Below are 23,295 nucleotides of genomic sequence, written 5' to 3'. Positions count from 1 at the left end.
CTGTATGTGTTTCTTGTGCTTTCCTTGTCTCTTTTTGTTTGTTTTGTCATATTCCAGTTTGTTTTATTTTATCTTACTTTGTTATTATTTTTAGATGCCTTTTTGTATTCTAATGAGAAAGAGAAAGAAAGAATGTGGATTTGGGTGGGTGGGGAGTTAGGAAGGATCTGGGAGGAGTTGGGGAAGGGGAACCATAATCAGAATATAGTGTATAAAAAAAAAAGAAATGCCATGCCAAATATAAATAATTATGCTAATATATGGCCTTCTAATAGAAGGAGTTGGATTAGAAACTTCAAAATGGTTCTATTGGCTGTTGTTCTATTGGTTGTGGTGGCACACACCAGTGGGATATGCTGAAGAGGCAGAAGCAGGAAGATCACAAGTTTGAGGCTAGCCTGGGCTTTATCTTTTAAAAGGGGGCTGTCAAGGTGGCTCAGCAGTTCAAGGCACTTGCTGTAAAGGCTGACAACCTGAGGTTGATTTTCCAGAACCCTCAAGGTAGGAGAGAAGTAATTACAGAAAGTCATTCTCTTACCTCTCCATGTGCACTCCCGTATAGAATAAATAGCAACAAATTTTTGTTTGTTTGTTTATTTTTCGAGACAGGGTTTCTCTGTGTAGTTTTGTGCCTGTCCTGGATCTCGCTCTGTAGACCAGACTGGCCTTGAACTCACAGAGGTCCGCCTGGCTTTGCCTCCCGAGTGCTGGAATTAAAGGTGTGCGCCACCATTGCCCAGCCAACAAAAATTTTTTGAATGATTCTGTTCGCCAGTAGACAAGGTCTAAGATTATCCCTAAATGATGGAATATTTAATGGTTCTGAAAAACTATCCTATCTAATCTGCCAAGGAAATAAGATCATCGGTAATTTTGCAAGGGAGGAAGCTTGGGAGCAGGACATCACTTAGTTTAAACACAATCTCAAGTCAGGAATAGTGGCATGCATTCTAGAGGCAGAGGCAGGCATATCTCAGTGAGTTTGAGGCCAGCCTGAGCTACCTAGTGAGCTACCCCCCTCCAACAAACAAATAAACAACAAAAATCTATCTCAACTGGATGATTTTTGCTCCCATCCACCCAACCAGATACTCAGCACTGATTTAGACATTTTTGATTGCCACAGCTCAAGGAGAGATGTGTACCACCTGTGCTGTGTATGTGAGTGGAGGTCAGAACAATTTTCAGGAGCCAGTTCTGACCTTCAGTACATTAACATTTTTTTTCAAGAACTTGATAGTTTTAATTTTCATATTTAGATCTTTTATCCAATTTGAGTTAAGTTTTTGATGCCTTTACAGTTGAATTTATAATTTTATAACATTACTTCTAAATAAATTGCATCTTTAAAATTTTTTTATTTTATTATTTTATATGTGTAGGTGCTTTACTTTCATGTATGTCTGTGCATCATGTATGTGCAATGTCCTCAAAAGCCAGAGCACAGCATTGGATCCTCTGGAACTGGGGATACAGATGGTTGTGAGCCACCATGTCGGTGCTGGGAGTTGAACCTGGATCCTCCAGAAAAGCAGCTAGTGCTTTTAACTGCCGAGCCATCACTCCAGCCCCAAACTGTATCAATGCCTTTCTCTTGCATATGAATGTCTAGTTGCCCCTCGATCTTTATTGAAATGACTGCTCTTTCCTCCTTGAATAGTCTTAGTACCTTTGTCAGAATCAATTGACCAAAATGACCCGAATGTAAAACTGTTTTACTTGTGTGTTTGTTGAGACATGTCCTCACTATGTAAACTGGGCTGGCCTACAACTTGCAATCTTCCTGCCTCAGCAGGGATCATAAGAGTGAGCTACATGCCTGGCTGAAAAATCTTATGTTTGTTTGACACGGAGTCTTATATAGCCCAAGCTGACCTCAAACCCACTATTTATGACCTTGAACTTCTGATCCTCCTGCCTAGACCTTCAGGTTCTGAGATTATCAAAGTGCTCTCACACTTGACTTCCTGGCTAGAAAATCTTGATTACTCTCTACTGGTTTAGCTACCTAAAGAATAAGTGTTTCATATGGATGCTGCTGTGCTGAGTAAGAAGATGCTAAGAGTTAAGGTATCCCTGAGCCTCCTCTTAGCATATACAGCATGCAGCAACCCGATCCTCAGCTGTTAGATCATTAATGATTTCAATAACTATGCCACTAAACTCTGTACTCAGGATTCTGAATCTACCCAGTATTGTTTTGTGATACCATTTTTTTGTTACCAGGCATGGAACCCAGGGCCCCATGCATGTTAGAGAAGCACTCTACCACTAAACCATATCCCAGGCTTAGGATATCTCTTGTTTGTTTGTTTTTTGAGACAGGGTTTCTGTGTAGTTTTGGTGCCTGTCCTGGAACTTGCTCTGTAGACCAGGCTGGCCTCAAACTCATAGAGATCTGCCTGGCTCTGCCTCCTGAGGGCTGGGATTAAAGGTGTGTGCCAACGCTGCCTGGCAGGATATCTTTTAATATACAAACCAAATACTCTTGGTATTCAACCTTTTTCAAAAATTTCCATAACTATTCCTGAATGTATTCTGCTTGTTGTTATATAATTCTTAAATAAGTTTATGAGGTAGGGTTGGGTTTTTTTCTTTCTTTCTTTCTTTTTTTTGGTTTTCCCGAGACAGGGTTTCTCTGTGTAGCTTTGCGCCGTTTCTGGATCTTGCTCTGTAGACCAGGCTGGCCTCGAACTCACAAAGATCCACCTGCCTCTGCCTTCCGAGTGCTGGGTTTAAAGGCATGCACCACCACCGGCCTGGCCTTTTGTCTTTCTTTATGTTACAGATGTAGAAACTGAGGCTTAAAAAATTTATTTCCTATGATCACATTAGAACTAAGATTTAAATCTGGGTTTTTCTGACTTCAAAGTCACTGCCTTTAGAGAGTACATAATGACATCTCCACATGAATATATGATTGAGTTCTAAGAGCAATAAACTATGGGGCTGGAGATATGGCTCAGGGTTAAGAACACTGGTTGCTCTCCCAGGGAACCTAGATTCAGTTTCCAGCAACCCCAGTAGATTATGACTGTCTCTAACTCCATTGCTAGGGGATCTGATGCCCTCTTCTACTCCATGGACACCAGTCAAAATACCCATACACATAAACTAAAGAGTGATTTTTGAAAAAGAGATAAACTTAAGCTGAGCATAATGGTACATATCCTTAAACAAAGCACAGGGAGGCAGAGGCAGGCAGATCTCTGAGTTCAAGGCCACCCTGGTCAACAGAACAAGTTCCAGAACAGCCAAGGCTGCACAGAGAAGTCCTGTCTCAAAAATAAATAAATAAGGGCCGGGCGGTGGTGGCGCACGCCTTTAATCCCAGCACTCGGGAGGCAGAGGCCGGCGGATCTCTGTGAGTTCGAGGCCAGCCTGAGCTACCAAGTGAGTTCCAGGAAAGGCGCAAAGCTACACAGAGAAACCCTGTCTCGAAAAACCAAAAAAAATAAATAAATAAATAAATAAATAAATAAATAAATAAATAAATAAATAAGTAAATAAATAAATAAATAAATAAGTTGCAAATGTATACAAATAGAACAGCAAGGTTTAAGTGTAAGCCAATACATACCTGAGGGCAGAGTCTTAAGCTATATTTCATATTCACTGATTTTTCCTAGTATATATTCCAGCCTAGAAAAGGGGGTATGTACTATTTTTTGAATACATGCTTACAGCTCATACCTCACAATCATAGTCATCATCATGTGGGGACTTTTGAAGACAAAATCATAGCATTGTAAAGAAAATTATAGCTTTGCATGGTAGCACACACCTGTAATCCCAGCACTAGAGAGGCTGAAGCAGGAGGATTGCCTCAAGTGTGATGTCAGACTGCACTACATAATGAATTTACAGGCCAGCCTGGGCTAATGTATGAGACCCTATCTAAAAACAAGAAAAAAAAAATCCCGAACAAACAAAAGTTATAGCATATTAAGACCTTAACTACTGCCGGGTGTTGTGGTGCACACTTTTAATCTCAGCACTCAAAGGCAGGGGCAGGCAGATCTCTGAGTTCAAGACCAGCCTGGTCTACAGAGCAAGTTCCTGAACAGCCAGGGTAACACAGAGAAACCCTGTTTTGAAAGCCTCTGCCCCAAAAATACAATTTTTATTTTTTTTAAAAAGGAGATGGTAATCCATTTCCTATGTCAAAAACACTCACAGCTCATGTGTCTGATAATAAATGGAAATTCTACATAGGCTCTAAGGAGAATCCATTTCCATCTTTCAAATAATTTACAACTTAATGTCAGCTAAACTTAGTAACATCTGTCCATGGCAAGGAGATTCTTGGCTAGCTTTACATGGTCATTCTAGGACTTCTCATAGACTCTTGAAATGTGATGTGGCTATCAAAATGTCAGCAGTTACCTGCTGTCCGCACTTCAGAGACACGGTTCAGTTTGCAGGTCAGTGACTTAGTAAATGAAGAAACAAGACCAGCTTTACATCTAACTCAGGAATGTATGCCTGGGAGGCTGGAGAGATGGCTCAGGGCTTAAGAATATTGACTGCTCTTTCAGAGGACCTAGGTTCAATTCCCAGCATCCACATGGCAGATCAAAACCATCTGTTAACTCTAGTTTCATGGGATCCAACACCCTTTTCTGATCTCCAAGGACACTAGGTACATATGTGATACACATACATACATGCAAGCAAAACACACACATAAAAATAAATAAATAAATAAATAAATAAATCTTTAAAAAAAAAATCAAACAAACAGTGCCAGGCAACGGTGGTGCATGCCTTTAATCTCAGCACTCGCAGGCAGAGCCAGACAGATCTCTGTGAGTTCGAGGCCAGCCTGGTATACAGAGTGAGTTCCCAGACAGCCAGGGCTACACAGAGAAACCCTGTCTTGAAACACCAAAAACCAACCAAAGAAACAAAAATGCTGTTTGTAAATCAGAATTCAAGCTTCGTTTGAGCTTGTATCTAGAGGATACTGGAGGTGTATATGAAACAGCAGAGGGACAAGGGGAGCTGAGGGTATATATAACTAAATGTTACAACACTTGCTTAGCATATAGAAGCCCTGGATTCAATCCCTAAAACTTCAAAAATGTTAGGAGGGGTGTGGAAACAAAGCTCAGCGGTTGATACTTGACTCCATGTGAGCTGTAGTTCAATCTCCAGCACAGCAAAGAAGAGAGAGAAAGAGAGGGAGGGAGGGAGGGAGGGAGGGAGGGAGGGAGGGGGGAGGAAGACAGAGACAGATAGATAGAGCAAGAGATTGAAGCAGGAGGACTGCAAGTTCCTAGGTAACCTGGGCTGTACAGAATTGAAGGAGTTTAAGACTGTGCCCCCCCCCCCCCCCCCCCCCCCCCCCCCCGGTTATATGTGAGAATCTGTCATTTAAAGGAAGGAGGGAGGGAGGGAGAAGGGGGAGAGAAAGAAAGACTGTTAGGGACAGTCACAAACTTGGTGTTGTGTGACAAAACTTCTCCTGGGGAAACGCAGTACACACACCTACTCATCTCAGATAGGGATACCTCGACAGGCCAAAGTATGGGTACCACCTGTTCTGGCTAGTTTTATGTCAGCTTGACACAAGCTAGAGTCATTTGAAAGGAAGGAATGCCAATTGAGAAAATGCCTCCATAAGATCTGCCTTTAGGGAATTTTCTTAATTAGTGGTTGTTAGGGGAGGGCCCAGCCCATTGTGGGTGGTGCCATCTCTGGGATAATGGTCCTGTTGCTCTTAGAAAGCAGGCTAAGCAAGCCATGATGAGCAAGCCAGTAAGCAGCATCACCTCTCCATGGCCTTGCATCAGCTCCTGCCTCCAGGATCCTGCCCTGTTTGAGTTCCTGTCCTGACTTCCTTCATTGATAGACTACGATGTAGAAGTATAAACCAAATCCTTTCCTCTCCCTGTTGCTTTTGGTCATGTAGTAACCCTAAACTAAGACACCAGCAAAGTCCAACTTGGTGAACCAATGAGTTTTATTCTGGTTACTCACAGGAATATGGGTGAGGGTTACTTACAGGAGCAGAAATGACTCACAGACAGCTGCATTTATTGCCAAAGCCCACTGAAACATGGGTGACAGTTCACAAAACTGGGCATCTGGAGGGCATTGTACAGCCTGCAGGCATCCCAACAGGTTGGAGAGTATCCTTTCCTGGTGCCTCATTTGGTCTAAACCTCTCCTAGGCAGCTCAACTGGTTTCTTCTGCTTCCAGGCAGAAGGTCTGCTGTGAGACTGTTTGCAGCTCGTGCAGTTTGGCCTCTCTTCCTCCCAGAGGGACTCTCCACTTTTTTTGCTTACTCAGACAGGGAGGAGCCTAGTGAGTCTGGTCAGGTTCAGGGACTTCCTGAAGTTCCTTTGAGTTGTTTACCTTCCTGCTAAGGAGCTTCCCTGCAGGATGGAATGTTTCAATATCATAGGAGACCGTTAACAACACTTAGCAAGTAAAAAGGTCCCCATAGAACTTGTATAAATCAATTTTTTTTATAAACAGCAAATTTACTAATAGAAGAATGGGCAAAAGATGACTACTTTGTTATAGAAGGTATCTGAGTAATCAATAAATGTAATGGAGGGGATTAGGGGTTTTAGAGACATGGCTCAGCAGTTAAAGAATATTACTCTTGGAGAGGACCATAGTTCTGGGTTCCAAGAACCCAGATCAGGCAGCTTACCTGTAACTCCAGCCTCCTCTTCTAGCCTTCTTTAGCACCTGCACTCATGTACACATATCATTTTGAGGGCGAATTGTAAATTGGAAAGTAAATTGTAAATTGGCTACTTCTATTTGGGCTGAATTTCTATGAACCAGCAAATTCTGTGTCTAAGGATATGCCCAATAGTAACTCGTACATATGTTTAACAAAAGATGTGTTTGAGGATGTTTATAGCAGTGCTGTTCATAGGAACTTCAAGAAAAGTAAACTAGCTATATATCCATCAGAAATAAAATAAATAAAATGCAGTGCATTTTTAGTGTGTGTCAAAAAACACTTTATTTAAAGCAAAAGAATAAATGACTCATTAGTTATGAAAATAAGTTCATAGTAAAATATGCATGTTTCACACATACGGAGGCACTCAGGAGGCACTCAGGAGGCACTCAGGAGGCACTCAGGAGGCAGGGGGAGTATTACCTGAACCCAGGGCCAACCTGGGCTACATATGTAAACACTAGGTCTATATAGGGGTATATTTATATGATTATTTTATATATTACAAAAACTGAGACAATTAAATTGGGAAAAGGCAAATTCACAGAAGATGTCGGGCCAAGTCTAACAGTCCTCTAATGTGTCCAAGTCCTTAAGGACTTGTTGCCAGAGCTTCTCAGAAGATGAATCTGAGTCTTGAGCATCCTCTGGTTCTTGGGGTGCAGATGCCATGGGAAGTGGAGCTTCAGCTGAGGCTGTACCTTCAGCTACTGCTGGGTCAGTTGGGGCTTCATTTGCTTCGGGTTGGCCAGGGTGGGCAGCTGCAAGTGGGGATTCAAAATCAAACAGGTTCTCTTTGGGACTACACCTGGCACCCTTGCAGACCTGATCACCATGGAGAGAAGCTTCCAGGCAGGGGTTGAGGTTGGGAATGGAGCCCACACCAGATGTACCTGGAGACATGGACTCTCCATTGGCTGAGGCAAGTACAGATAAGGGAGCACAGGAACCGGTTGACTCTGAAACACCTTTACAACTTCCACTTGTCTCTGGCACTCCTTCTGAAGCATTCTTCCGTTTGTGCTTGGCCCGTTGGTTCTTGAACCAGATCTGGATCTGTTGCTTTGTCACACCCATCTCTTGTGCCAGTTCCATGCGTTTCTCCCGGCTTGGGTACATGCATTTACTGAAATATTCTTGCAGCAGCCCCTTTTCTCGCTTTGAATACGCAGTGCGTGTTTTCTTCTGTCTCTCCGGAGAGTTGAGGGGAACTTTCTGGTTGCTGTATATATCTGAGGGCTCCAGAAAGTCTAGGGAATCCTCAAAACCAGGACTCCCTGGGGAACATGAGGGTAACTGGGGACTTGGGTTCACTGGGTGGGTTCCCAGTGGTGGGAGACCTGGGTACATTAGGGGACCTGGATACATATAGGAACTTGTTTTCATTGATGGTCCTGGGGACACTTGGGGACCTATGTCCCTCTCAGGGTCTAGGTGCCATTGGAGTTTGATTGTGTTGAAGTTGCTTCAGCAACTAGAGGACTTTGTGACATCTGGAGATTTTGATGGCTTGCTGGGATTTGATGTCTTTGGAGGCTTGACTGTACTGGGTCTCCTGTAGGAACTAGGGAACTTTGAGTCATGTGCTGACTTAGTTTGCCAGTGGGGACTGGATGCCATTGGAAGCTTGATTGCACTGAAGTTCCAGCAGGAACTAGGGGACTTTGAGATAGTAGGTAACGTAGTTTGCTCATAGGGCCTGGATGATAACTTTGGAGGCTTGATTGCACTGGAATTCCTCGGGGCACTAGGTGACTTTGAGATACTTGGAGACGTAAGTCTTTTGCAAGTTGTTGAGGCATTTGGAAAGGGGATTCTCTTAGTACGTATGAAGACATTTGAGGATTTGGATGCAGTGGCGGGGTAGGGTGGGGGGGACCTTGGAGAAATTGGGGGCCCAACTTTCTTGGGTATTCTGTATCTATTGGAGGCTCTCTGGGTGCTGCGCTGGTGGATATGAAGGCATGCTGCGATGTGATCCTCCTGGAGTATGGTCTTGTACTGGAAAACCCTAGGTATCAGCAGGCTCTCCCATCGTGACCAGATCCCAGCTGGTGGTTTAATGCAGTGTAGTCTTACAGTGGAATACTTTGCAGCAATAAGAATTAGTGGGCTGGGACTGGAGAGATGGCTCAGAGGTTAAGAACACTGGTTGCTCTTCCAGAGGTCCTGAGTTCAATTCCCAGAAACCACGTGGTGGCTCACAATCATCTCTAATGAGATCTGATGCCCTCTTCTGGGGTCTGTATACATAATAAATAAAGAAATCTTTAAAAAAAATAAAATTATTGGGCTGTAGTGTATTATAGTATACATGAAATTTTCTCATGTTGGTAAGTGATTCCAGTGTGGAGTGAAAGAAAGCCAACATAAAAACCAATTGCGTGCTATTATTTATGTAGATTAGTGCTGGGGATGTAGCTTAGTGGTACAGGTACAAGTCTGTGGGTTAGTCCTCTAGCACCAAAGAAACTAAAGAACTGTTTATATAAAGTGTAGTCAAAACTGTCCATTAATGTTAGAAGCCACAATTGTGGTTTCTTTTAGAGCCTTTGCAACTATGAGAAATCATGATTTGTTTTTTTTGGATCCAGTAGTTTAAAGTAGAAAAGTAAAAGTGAAAATTGATTGAGTTATATACTTAGGATATTATATACTTCAACTTAAACATGTCCTTAAGGGAGCTGGAGAGATGGCTCAGTGGTTAAGAGCATTTACTGTTCTTGCAGAGGATCCAGATTTGGTTCCAACATCCATATGGCAACTCATAATTGTAACTCCAGTTCCAGAGGATCCAGTCCTCTGTAGGTGCCTAAGCACATATGGTATACATACATACACTCAGGCCCATACACATAAAATTAAATATTTTTTTAAAAAAGCATTTACTGATCTGCCAGAGGTTCTGAGTTCAATATCTAGCACCCACATCTGATGGCTCACAACTGTCTGTAACACCAGTTTCAAGGAAACTGACCATCACCCTCTTCTGGCCTCCGTGGGCAACTATATATTAAGTGTGGCATATACATGCATGCACATAATTACACACAGAGGAATACACAAACATGCATATATATATATATATATATACACCAATTCATACATACATACATACACATATACATAGGTGTATACACATATTCACACACATACACAGAGAGGGGGGATACACAAACATGCATACACATTCACCAACTCATACATACACTTGCACACAGGCAATTTTGCACACATATACACACACACTAAATAAATTTTGAGGGGAAATTTTTTCCTTAAAAAGAATATTCTTCCCTTGATGTTCCTCTTGGGAGTTCTTTCTTAATTTTTCTTAATTTATGTTTTTTCTATTCCAAATAAAACAAAACCCTCTTTTTCTTAAAAAGATAGGGAAGGGCTTAAATTTGGAGATTCAGAGCTGGGCTCTCACTAACTAAAGCATTGCTCATAGTTAAAGGCCATCCTGGTTTATGATAGTGAGTTCCAAGCCAACTTGGGCTATAGATGAGATCTTACCTCAGAAAAATACCCCCATTCCTGGCTAAAAAATTATTTTCCAATTTTGGTTTAGTTTATTTTATGTTTCTAGGTTATGGGAAAAATCTCCTATTTTTGGTTCTTGGTTTGTGGTTGTTTAATTTAGGAGAAATATGACCAACTGTATTTTACATACAACATACGGGCCTCATCTTTTCTGTTGAGCTTGAAGAATTATGCTGGATTTGTAGAATGAAAAGGACACCATGTGGATAGTTAGAAGATATAGGGGAATTTGTAATTGATACAAATGGTGAACTGGAAAGGTAATAGTGTATTTGTATTCTCCATTCAGATGAAATCTATTCTTATTGTTTGATGTCAGAATAAAAAATGTCAATAGCTGAAAAGAATCTTGACAAAGTGGAAAAAGTTAGTTGTGTTTCATGCTTTCTGTTCCCAAGAGATTGCATTTTCAAGTTAACTACCCAAGATGAAACTGAAGCTGTATCTGCCTGCTTATTCTTCTTAACCTGCATTTTGGTTGTTCAGATCTTCCTATTAATATGATACACTGCATTGGTATTGCCTGTCTGCCATGCCTATATTAGCACAGATTCCTATTAATCTGTATTAGGTTTCTGTTAGGTCATTTCTATTACTAGCATCCCCTAAAATGAGGTATGCATGCAGATTTGTGTTCCAGTGGATATAGTAGATTTACCTGGGACTAGTAAACCTTGCAGCAGCATTAGCCTAGAGGATGGAGATTTGCACCTAACTATAGGGAGTTACTGTTCAGACTGTGGTCTTTAAACCAAGACTTTTCTTTACTGATCACAAGCCACATTTGCAGTGAGATTGAAGGAGGAGTTGGTTTTCTATTTATTGGAGGTGACATGAGCAGTGGGGCAGTGGCAAAGAGGCCATGTTGCTCTTGCTAAATATACATCCCTGACAGTTGGATAATAGGTTCCAGGAAGTTCAGTGGAAAATTAAAACAAAGCAACATTTATAGCTGATTGAACTTGAAAAGCCATTTTGGTGTTGAATGGCAAATATGTGGACTTCAGCATTCCTAGAGCCTGATGCATCCTGCTGGATGCCCCTGTCTCATGTACATGATGGCCTGGGGACTCAGCAGTGTTCGGGGTGCTCTCCTTTGGAGGGTGCTTTGAAGAAAAAAAGCTTGCTGCCGGAAGTCTCCTTTGCGTAGACTTATGTAACTGCTCCTATCAGGGAACATCTTTCCATTGATGATTAGAGGACCTTCTTGTTAGAAGGACTGGCATGTCTGGCAAGAGTAGGTGCTATAAATACTCCTAGTCACCTAGTGAGGCTGGAGCTTCAAGCAGATTATTGTGGTGTATTCACGTGATCGTAGCGTGGTTACACTTCTGATTATTGTCCCAACTTGTCCTGAGGGTCCTGGCATAAACTTCAAGTTAAGTCAACTCTGCTCTGATGAGAAAGCTTTGTATTCCCATGGGACATGATCTATTTCCTTAGAACCAGGAGAGAAGCTGTAGGAAATGGGAAGTGAAGGAAGTCACAGGAACTATAGTGGAGACAGACTTGCCTTTTTTTAACTGTCAAGAAAATTATTTTGGCCGGGTGGTGGTGGTGCACGCCTTTAATCCCAGCACTCAGGAGGCAGAGACAGGTGGATCTCTGAGTTCGAGGCCAGCCTGGGTACCGAGTGAGTTCCAAGAAAGGCGCAAAGCTATACACAGAGAAACCCTGTCTTGAAAAAAGAAAGAAAATTATTTTGCTTGGCAGTTGCATCCATTACAAGGGTCTAATTTGGAATAAACCCACACTTAATGGTATTCCCAAATTATGAAGCTGATACTGTTTTTTCAGTTTGACTTCCCTAACAGATTGAGCTTTGCCATGCAACTCTGTACCTGGTATTGTCCTCAGAGTCATGGAGGAGGATGGGTCTTTAGTGATTTGACATGGTTGTGTCCTAATGTTTTCTCAATCTGCATAGTGTACTGGCACCATGAACTTGCTTCTGAGCCAGTTTAAATTCTAAGCTGTGTTTTGTCCTGTGGTACTCTTCAGCTTGCCTGGGTGGGTTTGTCTTGGTGGTCTCTAAAATGGTGAAATTAGGGCCAGTCTATGAGGAAATGCTGGTTGTCTTAGAGATACAGTCTTCCTAGTGTGTGCTCGCTTTGACAGACCAAAAACATAGTTCTGAATGTGAATCAAGAGTGACCCAGCTGGCCTAGCATTTTGTATACACTAAGGAAGAATTGAACAGTGAATGAAGGAAAGATCTCATGACTTGAAAGCGTATTCCATGTATAATAGACATTGGGTTTTTCTTCCACTTTTATGGAAGGGAAACCATACTCTAGTGAGAAGTTTTGTGTTCTGAGTAGACACAGTAAATTCATACTGCAGTTAGTATTCTTCTTTTCCTGAAATAGGAAAGTGATTTATGAGGTGTGGGCTCTTACATGAAAGAAAACAAAACTGGCTGCTGTGTGGGCCCATAAAATTCCTGTGCCATCTTGATGGTGTGGGTTACAAGAAGATGATGAGCAAGCTGCCTGGCCCCCCCTCACTGGGGCTCAGCTGCCCCAAATACTTGTGATATTGAAGGTTATTTATGAGCTCTTCTGGACTGGGATTCACTACTCTCCATCCTGGTAGGTGAAGATTTGCAGGCAGAGTGTAGAAGCCCTCATTAATCTTCCTGGTCTTGTTGAGGATTTCTTGCCGACTGGAGCTACTATTGAAGAATGGATTGGCCTTTTCCACTGAACTGCAGTGGCTCAGATTAATATTAATCCCTTTAATGCCACAGTTCATGATATAGTCATTAGGTGACTTGAAACTAATCCTATCCACCTAACTAGTGTGATTTATTAAATACACATAGAGATCGAGTCTGAATACAGCTAGTCAGATCAGCAGCAAATAAATACCTTTGTGCATCTGTATTAATGCTGGTTGATTAGGGCACAATTGCAGGATGACTGGGGAGAAACAGGGCAAAAGGAAGCTGAACTCTCAGAATCAGTAGCTTTTGCCCACCCCTGCCCCTTCATTTATGTAGCAAAACTGATAGCAACTCATGCAAGAGAGTTGGTATCAGCAACAAGGATTCTAAGTTATTTAATTCTGTGCATGTGAAATGAAATAAGGGGAAAATCCTACAGAAATACTTAAAAAATCTGAAAGACAGGCTCAAATTAAGAAAAAAAAAAATCCTTAAACTTTGAATGACTTCCCTCCTATACTGCTGCTGCTACTGCTACTACCCCGCCCCCCCCCCACCTCGTGTGTGTGTGTGTGTGTGTGTGTGTGTGTGTGTGTGTGTGTGTGTGTGTGTGTGTGTGTATGTACGTGTCTCCCAGGCTGGATTTGAACTCATCCGTAGTCTTCCTAACTATAGGTATGTTCCAACATGCCCAGTTATCCTTTTTCTTTCTTTCTTCCTTCCTTCCTTCCTTCCTTCCTTCCTTCCTTCCTTCCTTCCTTCCTTCCTTCCTTCCTTCCTTTCTTTTATTCTTTCTTTCGTTCTTAAATAATGTCTCTGTAGCTGAGGCTGGCCTTAAACTCTTAATTTTCCTGCTTCAACCTCTTAAGTGCTAGGATTACAGGCATGAACCATCACTCTAAGCTTCCTTTAAAGTTGTAAAAGTAACTATTCAAGCCAGAACTCGGTCCTGGTAATACAGGCCTGTACTTCCAGCACAGGAGGCAGAGGCAAGGATCCTGAGTTTGAGGTCAGCCTGAACTACATAGAGAGACTAAGCAGATGGTGCAATAGTTCAATTCCCAACATGTACGTGTCCCACAACTCTCTATGACTCCAGTTCTCGAAGCTCTGACACCATCTTGTGACCTTCTCAAGCACCAGATACATGCATGGTGCCCTTACAGTTAGACATGCAGACAAAACACTCATACACATAAAATAAATCTGAAAATTCACTTTTTTAAAAATTTTTGTTTTGTTTTGTTTTTGACAAGGGTCTGACTGCAGCCCTAGCTGGTCTAGCCTCAAACTCAGAAATCTGCCTGTCTCTGCCTTCGGAGTGCTGGAATCAAAGGTGTGTGCCACCACCATAAAAGTAGCTATTGGGATGAGTTTTCAATGACTTACTTCTAAGTCTAGTAGTAGTAGCCCAGGCACTGGTCACACTAGGCTTATCTAGTCTTTCACCTTTCAGGACTTTAAGGCTTGATTTTTTTCTTCTTGAAAGGGGCGAGAAAGTAGAACAGCCAGGCCTACCTTGTGATAACAATTCTCTTCTCTGATATCCTTGCCCAAGCTAGCAGAATCATAATTTCTTTTGTAAATAATTGAGGTTTATCATTTTCCTTTCTCAAACCTCCTTTTCTTCCCTCTCTTTGCTCTTTCAGCAGAGATGGCATTAATATGGAAAACATCTACCTAGCTGGCTTCGTTTAATCAGGCAAGTCTGACATTTGTGAAACCTCTCATTAACATTTTCCCCAAAGAGCACAAAATGGCTCCCATCCGTATACAGCCACCTCCAAGTTTAGGCTGCTTTCCATAGCCATTGGCAGCCTCTCCTCAGACATGTTACTTCTCTAAACTCTCATGTCTGGCCAGCAGGCACTGGTCACATGTGTGGGGATTCTGTTCAGGTGCTGCCTTATTCCTTGTAAACGGTGCTTTTTACTAGTTTTTTTTTTATTTAATAGAAAATTGGAGTGTCTATTTATTTCTTCAGTACTTTCACGTGTCCTTTTTCAAGTACTTCAAGAGCACTAGTTGAATGCTACTATGTTCATAATATTCTGTACCACACTGTAACTAAAAAAAAGCAAAGACCTTTGTCTCTGCTGCCCTCCAGGAGCTTATAAACATCAGTTAGCTAGAAACAGAATACGTTGTAGAATTCTATACTAAAGCACTAGCATTCTATGGAAATACCAAAAAAAAGGAGACTAGTTCTCAGAGTAAGAAGTCAAGGCTAGTTCCTTCGTTGAAACTGAGAACATGAACTGTAGGAGAGGCAGGCTTAAACTCTCAGTTTTATTACCATCAAAACGAGACCTCATGTGTTAGTTACTTTTGCATAGCTTGACCAAGAGATCATAAAGGGAAAGGCACTTACTTTGGTTTTAAAGATTTTTAGCCACTGTCTTTGACTCCATTGGTTTTGGGCCCATGGTTAGGTAGAACCTCACAATAGTGAGAGAGGGGAGGAGGGGGAAATAGTCACCTAATAGCAGACAGGAAGCAGAGAGGGAATAAGAGACTGGGAGGCAGATGAATTCAAAGACCTACCTCACTGCCGCCTCCAGCTATGCCCCACCTCCTAAAGTTTCTTGAACTTTCCAAAGAAGAACCATGCTGGGGACTGGGCATTCAACAAATGAAATTGTGAAGGATGTTTCCCATGTACATCATTATACCTATATACCACGAATCAGCGATAAGGGACTAACTTAGAATAGGGGTGATGGTACATCATAGTAACAGTAGCATGTCCTACTTTACTACATACAAGATAATGCTTCCCTTTTCTTCATTCCTTTTTCTACTTTATTCAAAGGCAGGGTCCCTTGTTTCTGGGTTTTATTTGTTTTTTTTATCTCGAGGCAGGATCTCATATAGCTCATGTTGGTGGTGAAACTGTCATGCAGCCTAGACTGGACTGAACTGCCCCATCATGGTGCCCTCCTCCGAGTGTGCACCACCATAGCCAGCTTGTGTGCTTAGATTAGAGTCTTTTTTTTTTTTCCCCCCGAGACAGGGTTTCTCTGTGTAGTTTTGGTGCCTGTCCTGGATCTTGCTCTGTAGACCAGGCTAGCCTCGAACTCACAGAGATCTGCCTGGCTCTGCCTCCGAGTGCTGGGATTAAAGGCGTACGACACCACTGCCCGGCCTTAGGTTATATTCTTGAGATTAAATTCAGTCCCCTTCCTTCCCCTCTGGATTTTTGTTTATTTTTTACTTCTCTAGCTTTTGACTAAGGACACGACTGCCTCCGCCTGGTAATTTCATTTGCCCTCTCGCTTGTGTTTCCATCACATCAGCAGTGAGTATTCAGCAGGTGTTAGGAACAGAACCATCTAGGTCTTGTGTGAGCCATAGTTTTAAACTGTGGCATTGGGGATGTAGCTCAGTGTTAGGGCAAATGGTAAGTACACACAAGTCCCAAAACAGAATGCCAAACTTCAAAACCATAATGTTAGCTGTACACGGATGGAGGCACAACCTTTGAGAGGTTGAGACAAGAGAGTCACCTGAGTGGAGGCGTTCAGGGCTAGCCTCGGCAACAGTTTTAAAACAAAACTAAACAAACGAATGAAATCTATGTCCAAGTTAACAAGTGGCAACACTTGGTATGCCTAATGATCAGAAATCTTAGTCACTGAATTTCAGAGGTAGAAGGTCATTTCTAGGGGCCGAGGAAGTGACTGGGTCAGTCGAGTACTTGATGCCTAAACATGAAGACCTGAGTTCAGTCCCCAGCAGCCGTATAAAAAGCTGGGCATGGTGGTGTGCACTTGTAATTCTAGTGCTGGGGAGGCGCTGACACGCAAATCCTTCTGAGGCTTTCTGACCAGCCAACTTAGCCTCATCAGTGAAGTGGGGCCCAGTGAGAGACTTAGTCTCAAAAAAACTAGGTGGGCAGCTTCTGAGGAATAACACCAGAGGTTGACCTCTGACCTCTGACCTCCTCCACATATACATACATGTGCCTCCTTCCCACAACCCAACAAATTAAGAATAAAAGAATTTTGTTGTTGTTGTTTTGTTTTTTTCAAGACAGGGTTTCTTTGTGTAGCCCTGGCTGTCCTGGGCTGGCTCTGTAGACCAGGCTGGCCTCAAACTCAGAGATCCATCTGCCTCTGCCTTGCAAGTGCTGGGGTTAAAGACATGTACCATCATTGCCCATCATAAAATAATTTTTTAAAGGCTTAAGTAAATATAGGGACAGTTAATATCTTTATATTTGACCCCTTATCTGTGTCTTCTCTATATAAAGACTTCTTTTGTGATTTCGATAAAATTTTTAAGTACTTCCCCATTTATGTCTATTTCTAATTAAGCTTATTCATGTATATGCATATATAATTTTTTAAAATTATTTATTTATGTGCCTGTGTGTTTGTATGCCTCTGCACATGAATGCAGTGACCACTAAATTTGGCAGAAGGCATTGGATCCCCCGGAGCTGGAATGACAGGCTGTTGTGAGTTACTTATGTGGGTGCTGAAAATCAAACTCAGGTCCTCTGGCAGAACGGGAGCACTCCTAACTGCTGTGCCCTCTCTCCAGCTTTATATATTTACTTTTTGGTGGCTAATACAAATAAAATTTTCTCCATTATAATTTCATTTTATTTATTTATTTTGAGATTAAGTTTTGTTTGGTTGCCCAGGCCTAGAACTCTTGGGCTCAAACAGCCTCCTGCTTCAGCCTCCTGAATAGCTGAAACTTCAAACACATGCCCTCTGCTCCCAGCCAGATTTCTTCTCCCTTAACTAATCCTGGCTAGCTCCTCCTGTGTTCCTGTACTATAGTCTATTCTATGCCCAGTACCAAAGGACTACTAGCTTTGTTTTTAATAAAGTGCCAATTGCTTCACCTGTCTATTGCTGTGCAGCATATGACTCTAAAACTTTGTGACTTAAAACCACAGCCATTGTATTATATCTCACAATTCTTTAGGCTGTCTAGAACTCAGTTGGGTGTTCTTCTAGTGGTCCTTCTTGGATTCTCCTAGAGTCAGACAGTATTTGTCGTTTGTAGTTTGGTGCCATGTGGCTTCTTTTGATATGATGCCTCAGTCTTCAGGGCTTTTTCCTCATGAATGCTTTCTTCTGTAGGGTCAACTTTGTACATGACAGTTTATATCTTCAAAATGGGAGAACAGAAGCTTCAAAACTTTTTTAGTGCATAGGCATGAAAATCCTAAATTGTTGTTTCCCGATTCAAGGCCTGCTTCTTGTGGAGGTGTCATTTTATAGATTAGGCTTTGGAAACTCCCCTAGTAGCACTTGGTAATTTACGCTTCCCCTTTTCCCTTTATTCTTTTTCTCCCAGGTGTCCACCATAGAGCCTACCGTAGTCTAGGTCCTGTAAGCATCTTTCATCTGGTCAGCTTCCAGTACCAAATAGTGGTATTTATTGTTATGAGAAAAAGTCTGTTTGAAAAGGATAGCAAAGGAAAACTTTTTTAGTGTATCCATCTTCCCGTTTGCTAGCCTGGGTGAAGCGTAGCTCCCATGGACAGAAATACAGAGTTCATTTGAGCATAAAATAGCAGGCGAGGAAACAGGTGTCGATGTGCTTTGTTGTGAATTCTGCCTACTCTCCAGGAAGACAGCCTCCCCCTCTCCTCCCCAGCAGAAGGCCATCCCCTTCCTTCATTACAAACCTTCATAAGATTTCCATCCTATGCTGGTCCAAGTAGAAATGAGGCAAAGTATACTTTCTCTTTTTTCACATAGTGCTTTTTCCTCCTCTGAGCTTGCTAACCTCTAGCTTAAGTATGCACCAAGTAAAGATGTATAGCCTTCCTCCCTTCCTGTCCCTCACTTAGTCTGAAGGAAGGCAGCAGGTGATAGAATGCATAAAGTATGGGGGTGGGAAGCTGAGAGGGGAGGAGTTTTTCTCATACACTATGGATGTTGCTCAACCAAATGGTGTGAAATTGAGTCAGAGCCACAGCATGTGTTTCAATTTTCCAGGGAATTTCCTCTTCCTAACTGTAGGTTTAACCCTTTCTTTTGTTTAATGCCAAGAGCTACTTAAAAACATAAAATAAGTTACAAGTAAGAAGGAAAAAAATGTTAAAATTCCACAAGACCTCTCTTTAGTCTCTGGATCTCCAGCTTATTTCCTGCCAAGTAACTATAGAAAAAGGCATAGACTTTGAAGTCAGGTAAACATAGGTTCAAATCCAATCTCTAGCAAACATGCCTTATAGAATTCTTTTGAAAATTAAATGAGATAATGTATAAAATGCCCACCACAGTGTATACATTGCACATACTTGATACATGTTTTCATCTACAGTCTACTTTCTGGAATTTTTTTTTTTCAGACAGTCTTGCTATGTATATTCTTGAACTTTCAGTTTCCTTCTGCCTCAGCCTCCCAAGTGGTAACAGTTGTATGTGCCCTCTGGCTTTTGTAGAGATCGATGTTTTCATCCCATGCCACATTGGGTTTGCCATGTTAGCAGTTTTTTCCAACTTACGGTTGTTGCATTTTCTCCTGAAATCTAACTTTGTATAAAGGACAAGTGGCCTTTGCACAGAGGAGGATAACAGACTTGCCTTTCCCATCTGTTCCTGGAGGCTGCTTGAACTTGTAGGAGTTCTGAACCTCACATTGTTAAGAGCTAAAGCAAAGCACACAGGTCACATACTCCTAGTTTTTTCAGTTAGAGTCAAGCTATGTAGCTCAGACTGGCCTCAAACTTGAGATCCTCCTGCCTCAGCCTCTCAAATGTTTGGAATATGGGTGTTACACCTCACTCGACTACTTACACATTTTACAGGGGAAGAGTTGTGGCTCCGAGGTCACCTCAGTGCAGGGCATCCATCAGAGCAGAGTAGTGGTAGCTCTAGAGTCAGAGCTCTGACTTACTCATCAGTGCTGTGGCTGTAAAACTAGGGTGGTCTTGTTTGTTTGTTTGTTTTTAAAGATGTTTTTATTACATTTATTTATTGTGTGTAATGTGTTGAGGCAGGAAAGCTTGCTGGAATTGACTCCTTCACCATGTGGGTCCTGAGAATAGTATTTAGGTCATTAGTCTTGGTGGCAAGTGCCTTTGCCCACTGAGCCTAAAATCAGGTGGTGCACACAGGCCTGAACACTCCAGAACCAAAAGCTGAATGATCACAGCTTAGGCTCATGCTAGGCCTCAGCTAGCTGGAGGCCCCTCTGGGCTATATTAGACAATAAAAGATAAGTTAGAGTCAAAGGGATTCAACTCCTTCTTGGAGCCTCCATGGGCACCTGTGCTCACAATATGTACAATTAAAAATAAATTTTAAAGCCAGGCAGTGATGGTGCCTTCCAGAAGCTAGTGAATCTCTTGAGTTCGAGGCCAGCCTGGTATACAGAGCAAGTTACAGGACAGCCAGGGTTACACAGAGAAACTCTGTCCCAAAAAAACCAAAATAAATAAATAAATAAATTTTAAAAAGAAAGAAAAATCATTTATTTTTCTACAGTTGTCCAGGGGGCACTGAGGTGGCATCCCAGCCAGCTGTTAAGCTTGTGGTATCAGGATGGTGGATTGGGAAACAAATTTGTTTCTCTTCTGTCTTGATTATTATTCCAAGTAGGGAGACTGGCCCCAATGCTCCTGATACTCCCCTCCTTCCTTCCTTCTTTCTTTTGTGGTGCTGGGGGTGGGGGGAGTCAAACCAAGATCTGTACTCCAGTTAGACAAGTTCTCTACCACATGTACACACACACAATCACACCACTCTCTTTTTGTTTTTTCAAGTGTAATTAACATATAGTGAAACATACAGAATTTCGATGTTCAGTTAGTAAGTTTTGGTAATTGTATAAACCATATAACTACTTTCAATAATCTTAAGAAAAGACACAGCTGGACATGGTGGTGCGTGCCTGTAATTCCAGCGCTTAGGAGGCTGAAGCAGCAAGATTCCAAGCGTAAGACTGGCTTAGGCTAGTAAGTAGTGAATTCTCGATAGGTCTTGGTGACATAAAGAGACTTTGACTCAAAACTGGTATCAGAAAAGAGGGAGAGAGAACATTTTCATCACTCCCCAAAGCTCCCTCATGTCCCTTTGATTCGCACTCCATACCCAGTAGAAAAAAGAATCTAGATCCTGTCACAACAGATTAATTTTGTTTTGAGATTTCATGCAGATGGGTTGGCTTGTATTTCATTTCTTTAAGTTTAGCATGGTTTTGAACTTCAGACATCTTATTAGCTCAGTACTTTTTTCCTGGACAGTATTTGATAGTAGATGTATGAAAAGAAAAGCTATCTGACCTCTTACTGAAAAACATTTCCATTGTTTCCAGTTGAGGGCTATTACCACTATAAATATCTATCTATCTGCCTGTCTGTCTGTCTGTCTGTCTGTCTATATATATTTGTGAGCCTGTTTTAGTTTCTTTTGGATAAATACTTGAGTAAAATTACTAGGTCATAAGGTTGCATCTGTTTAATTTAAAAAGAAACAGTTCTTCATGGCTCCCCCTCCCCTCCCAGCTCTCTATCATTTTCTTCCCTGAGGGAGCAGGCTCTTTAATTTGAGAATTTGGCAGGAGAGAAGTCACATCATCTGGGTCCCTGTTGCCAGAGCACAGTGGCCTGAATTGGACACTTAAAAAACTGAAACAGGTGTTTGAAACCCTACTCCAGCCTCTGTGTTTGATGCCAACCCCCCCCCACCCCCACCCAGAGGCTGAGACTTTGCCAGTAGAACTCAGGGCAAATCAAATGTCTGCTGGAGTAGAGGCTTTTATGAGACAAGGACTCTAAGTGTATATATAGTAGCTTGTTTGTTTAAAGAAGGGTAAAGAACATTTTTATGTAGAAATTCTACTTAGTGAGGGGCAGTTGGCTATGTACAGGTAAAAAGTCTTCCTTGTTTCCTAGTTCTACCTTTTTTTCTCCAATCTGTGTGCAGCTGAGTCAGCACTTCCCTTAGTAAAGTTAAGGTTGCCAGAGTTCCTTAGCCAGGTAAGAGTTGGTATCCGTATCCTGAGTGTCAAACATGGAGATAAATTATGCCTTAGTAAAGTATTTTTGTTTTTGTTTTGTTTTGTTTTTTTGAGACTAGGTAGCTCTGGCTGTCCTGGAACTTGCTATGTAGACCAGGCTAGCCTTGGACACACAGAAATCCCCCTGCTCTGTCTCTTGAGTGCTGAGATTAAAGACATGCACCACCACACCTGGCACAATTTTTTATTTTTTTTAATGTTTTTGTTTTAGCTAAGACTTGGGATAGTAATCCTCATATGCAAATTGTTAAAGCAGGAAACTGAAGGTAGGGTCTGAATTCCCAAAGCCAAATGACTTAATGTTCTGGAACTCAGTATGTAGCCCAGGCTGGCCTCAAACTCACAAAGATCTGCCTGCCTCTGCCTCCTAAGTGCTGGAATCAAAGGCATGCACCACTACACCCAGCTACAATCTGCTTTCTTTAAAGGGCAGCTTCAACTGAAGGCTTCAAAAGAAAGTTCCCAACTCTAAAATCTTTTCTTATACTGATTAGAAGAGTCCAAGAAGGGAAGAAATCGACTTTCCGTGCATGCCAGTCTGGCCTTCTCCACAACCTTTGAGAGGAAAAGCATTTCTGAATTGAGTTCCACTTTCATAGGCATCCATTCCCTTGAGTCGAAGCCGAATGTCTTCAGACATTAGTCTTAGAGCCTGCTGCTGGGCCACATCATGTGGATACTGGCCTTGGACATTAAAGATTAAAAGGCTAAGGTTATCTCAACCTTATTTTTTTTTATTGAACTATTATAGTAAGCTAGAATTTTTTTTTTTTTTTTGGTTTTTCGAGACAGGGTTTCTCTGTGTAGCTTTGCGCCTTTCCTGGGACTCACTTGGTAGCCCAGGCTGGCCTCGAACTCACAGAGATCCGCCTGCCTCTGCCTCCCGAGTGCTGGGATTAAAGGCGTGCGCCACCACCGCCCGGCTAGCTAGAATTTTTTATACATAGTTATGTGGATTTTAACAGTGGGTTTGTGTAACTGCCACTACAGACAGAATATAAAATAGTTTAATTGCCCCCAGAGAACTCCCTCTGTCTTCCCTTTATAGTCATACTCTTCAACCACGATATGTTCTCCTTCACATGGTTTTATCAAGAAGTTCACATGAAGGAAATCATATTATACACGGTGTAATCTTCTGAAACTGGCTTCATTTGCTTACCATGATACCTTTGGGATTTATATGAGCTGTTGTGTGTATCAGTAGTTCATTCTTTTTTACTGCTGAGTAGTAGTCCCTTGTGTATATGTACCATAATTTATCTACCTACTGTATGAAGGACACTTGGGTTCTCCAGTTTACTACTAGAATTGCTATGAACATTTGATAACAAGGTCTTGCAATGTAGTCCAGCCTAGCTTGGATGGAACCTGAGAGCCTCCTGCCTTAGC

The 23,295-nt window shown here is 41.9% G+C and overlaps 2 protein-coding genes across 11 annotated transcripts in view; one reads left to right on the top strand and one right to left on the bottom strand.

Moving 5' to 3' along the window:
- Gbf1 (golgi brefeldin A resistant guanine nucleotide exchange factor 1) overlaps window positions 1-23,295 on the top strand; it is a 153,590-nt gene that overhangs the window by 60,550 nt on the left and 69,745 nt on the right. The window lies entirely within an intron of this gene.
- On the bottom strand, window positions 7,225-8,509 carry LOC128124381 (tetrapeptide repeat homeobox protein 2-like). The gene has a single exon (XM_052760542.1). The coding sequence runs from the start codon at window positions 8,088-8,090 to the stop codon at window positions 7,269-7,271; it is 822 nt and encodes a 273-aa protein (XP_052616502.1). The 5' UTR covers window positions 8,091-8,509; the 3' UTR covers window positions 7,225-7,268.

Source organism: Peromyscus californicus, unplaced genomic scaffold (genome assembly GCF_007827085.1).
Source record: "Peromyscus californicus insignis strain IS unplaced genomic scaffold, ASM782708v3 Scaffold_4__1_contigs__length_199733344, whole genome shotgun sequence".
Lineage (NCBI taxonomy): Eukaryota > Metazoa > Chordata > Mammalia > Rodentia > Cricetidae > Peromyscus > Peromyscus californicus.
This window is presented reverse-complemented; position numbering and strand designations above follow the sequence as displayed.

Bases quoted from the DNA above. Each gene is read 5' to 3' on its own strand.
- LOC128124381 (XM_052760542.1), bottom strand. From the start codon at position 8,090: ATGAAAACAAGTTCCTATATGTATCCAGGTCCCCTAATGTACCCAGGT.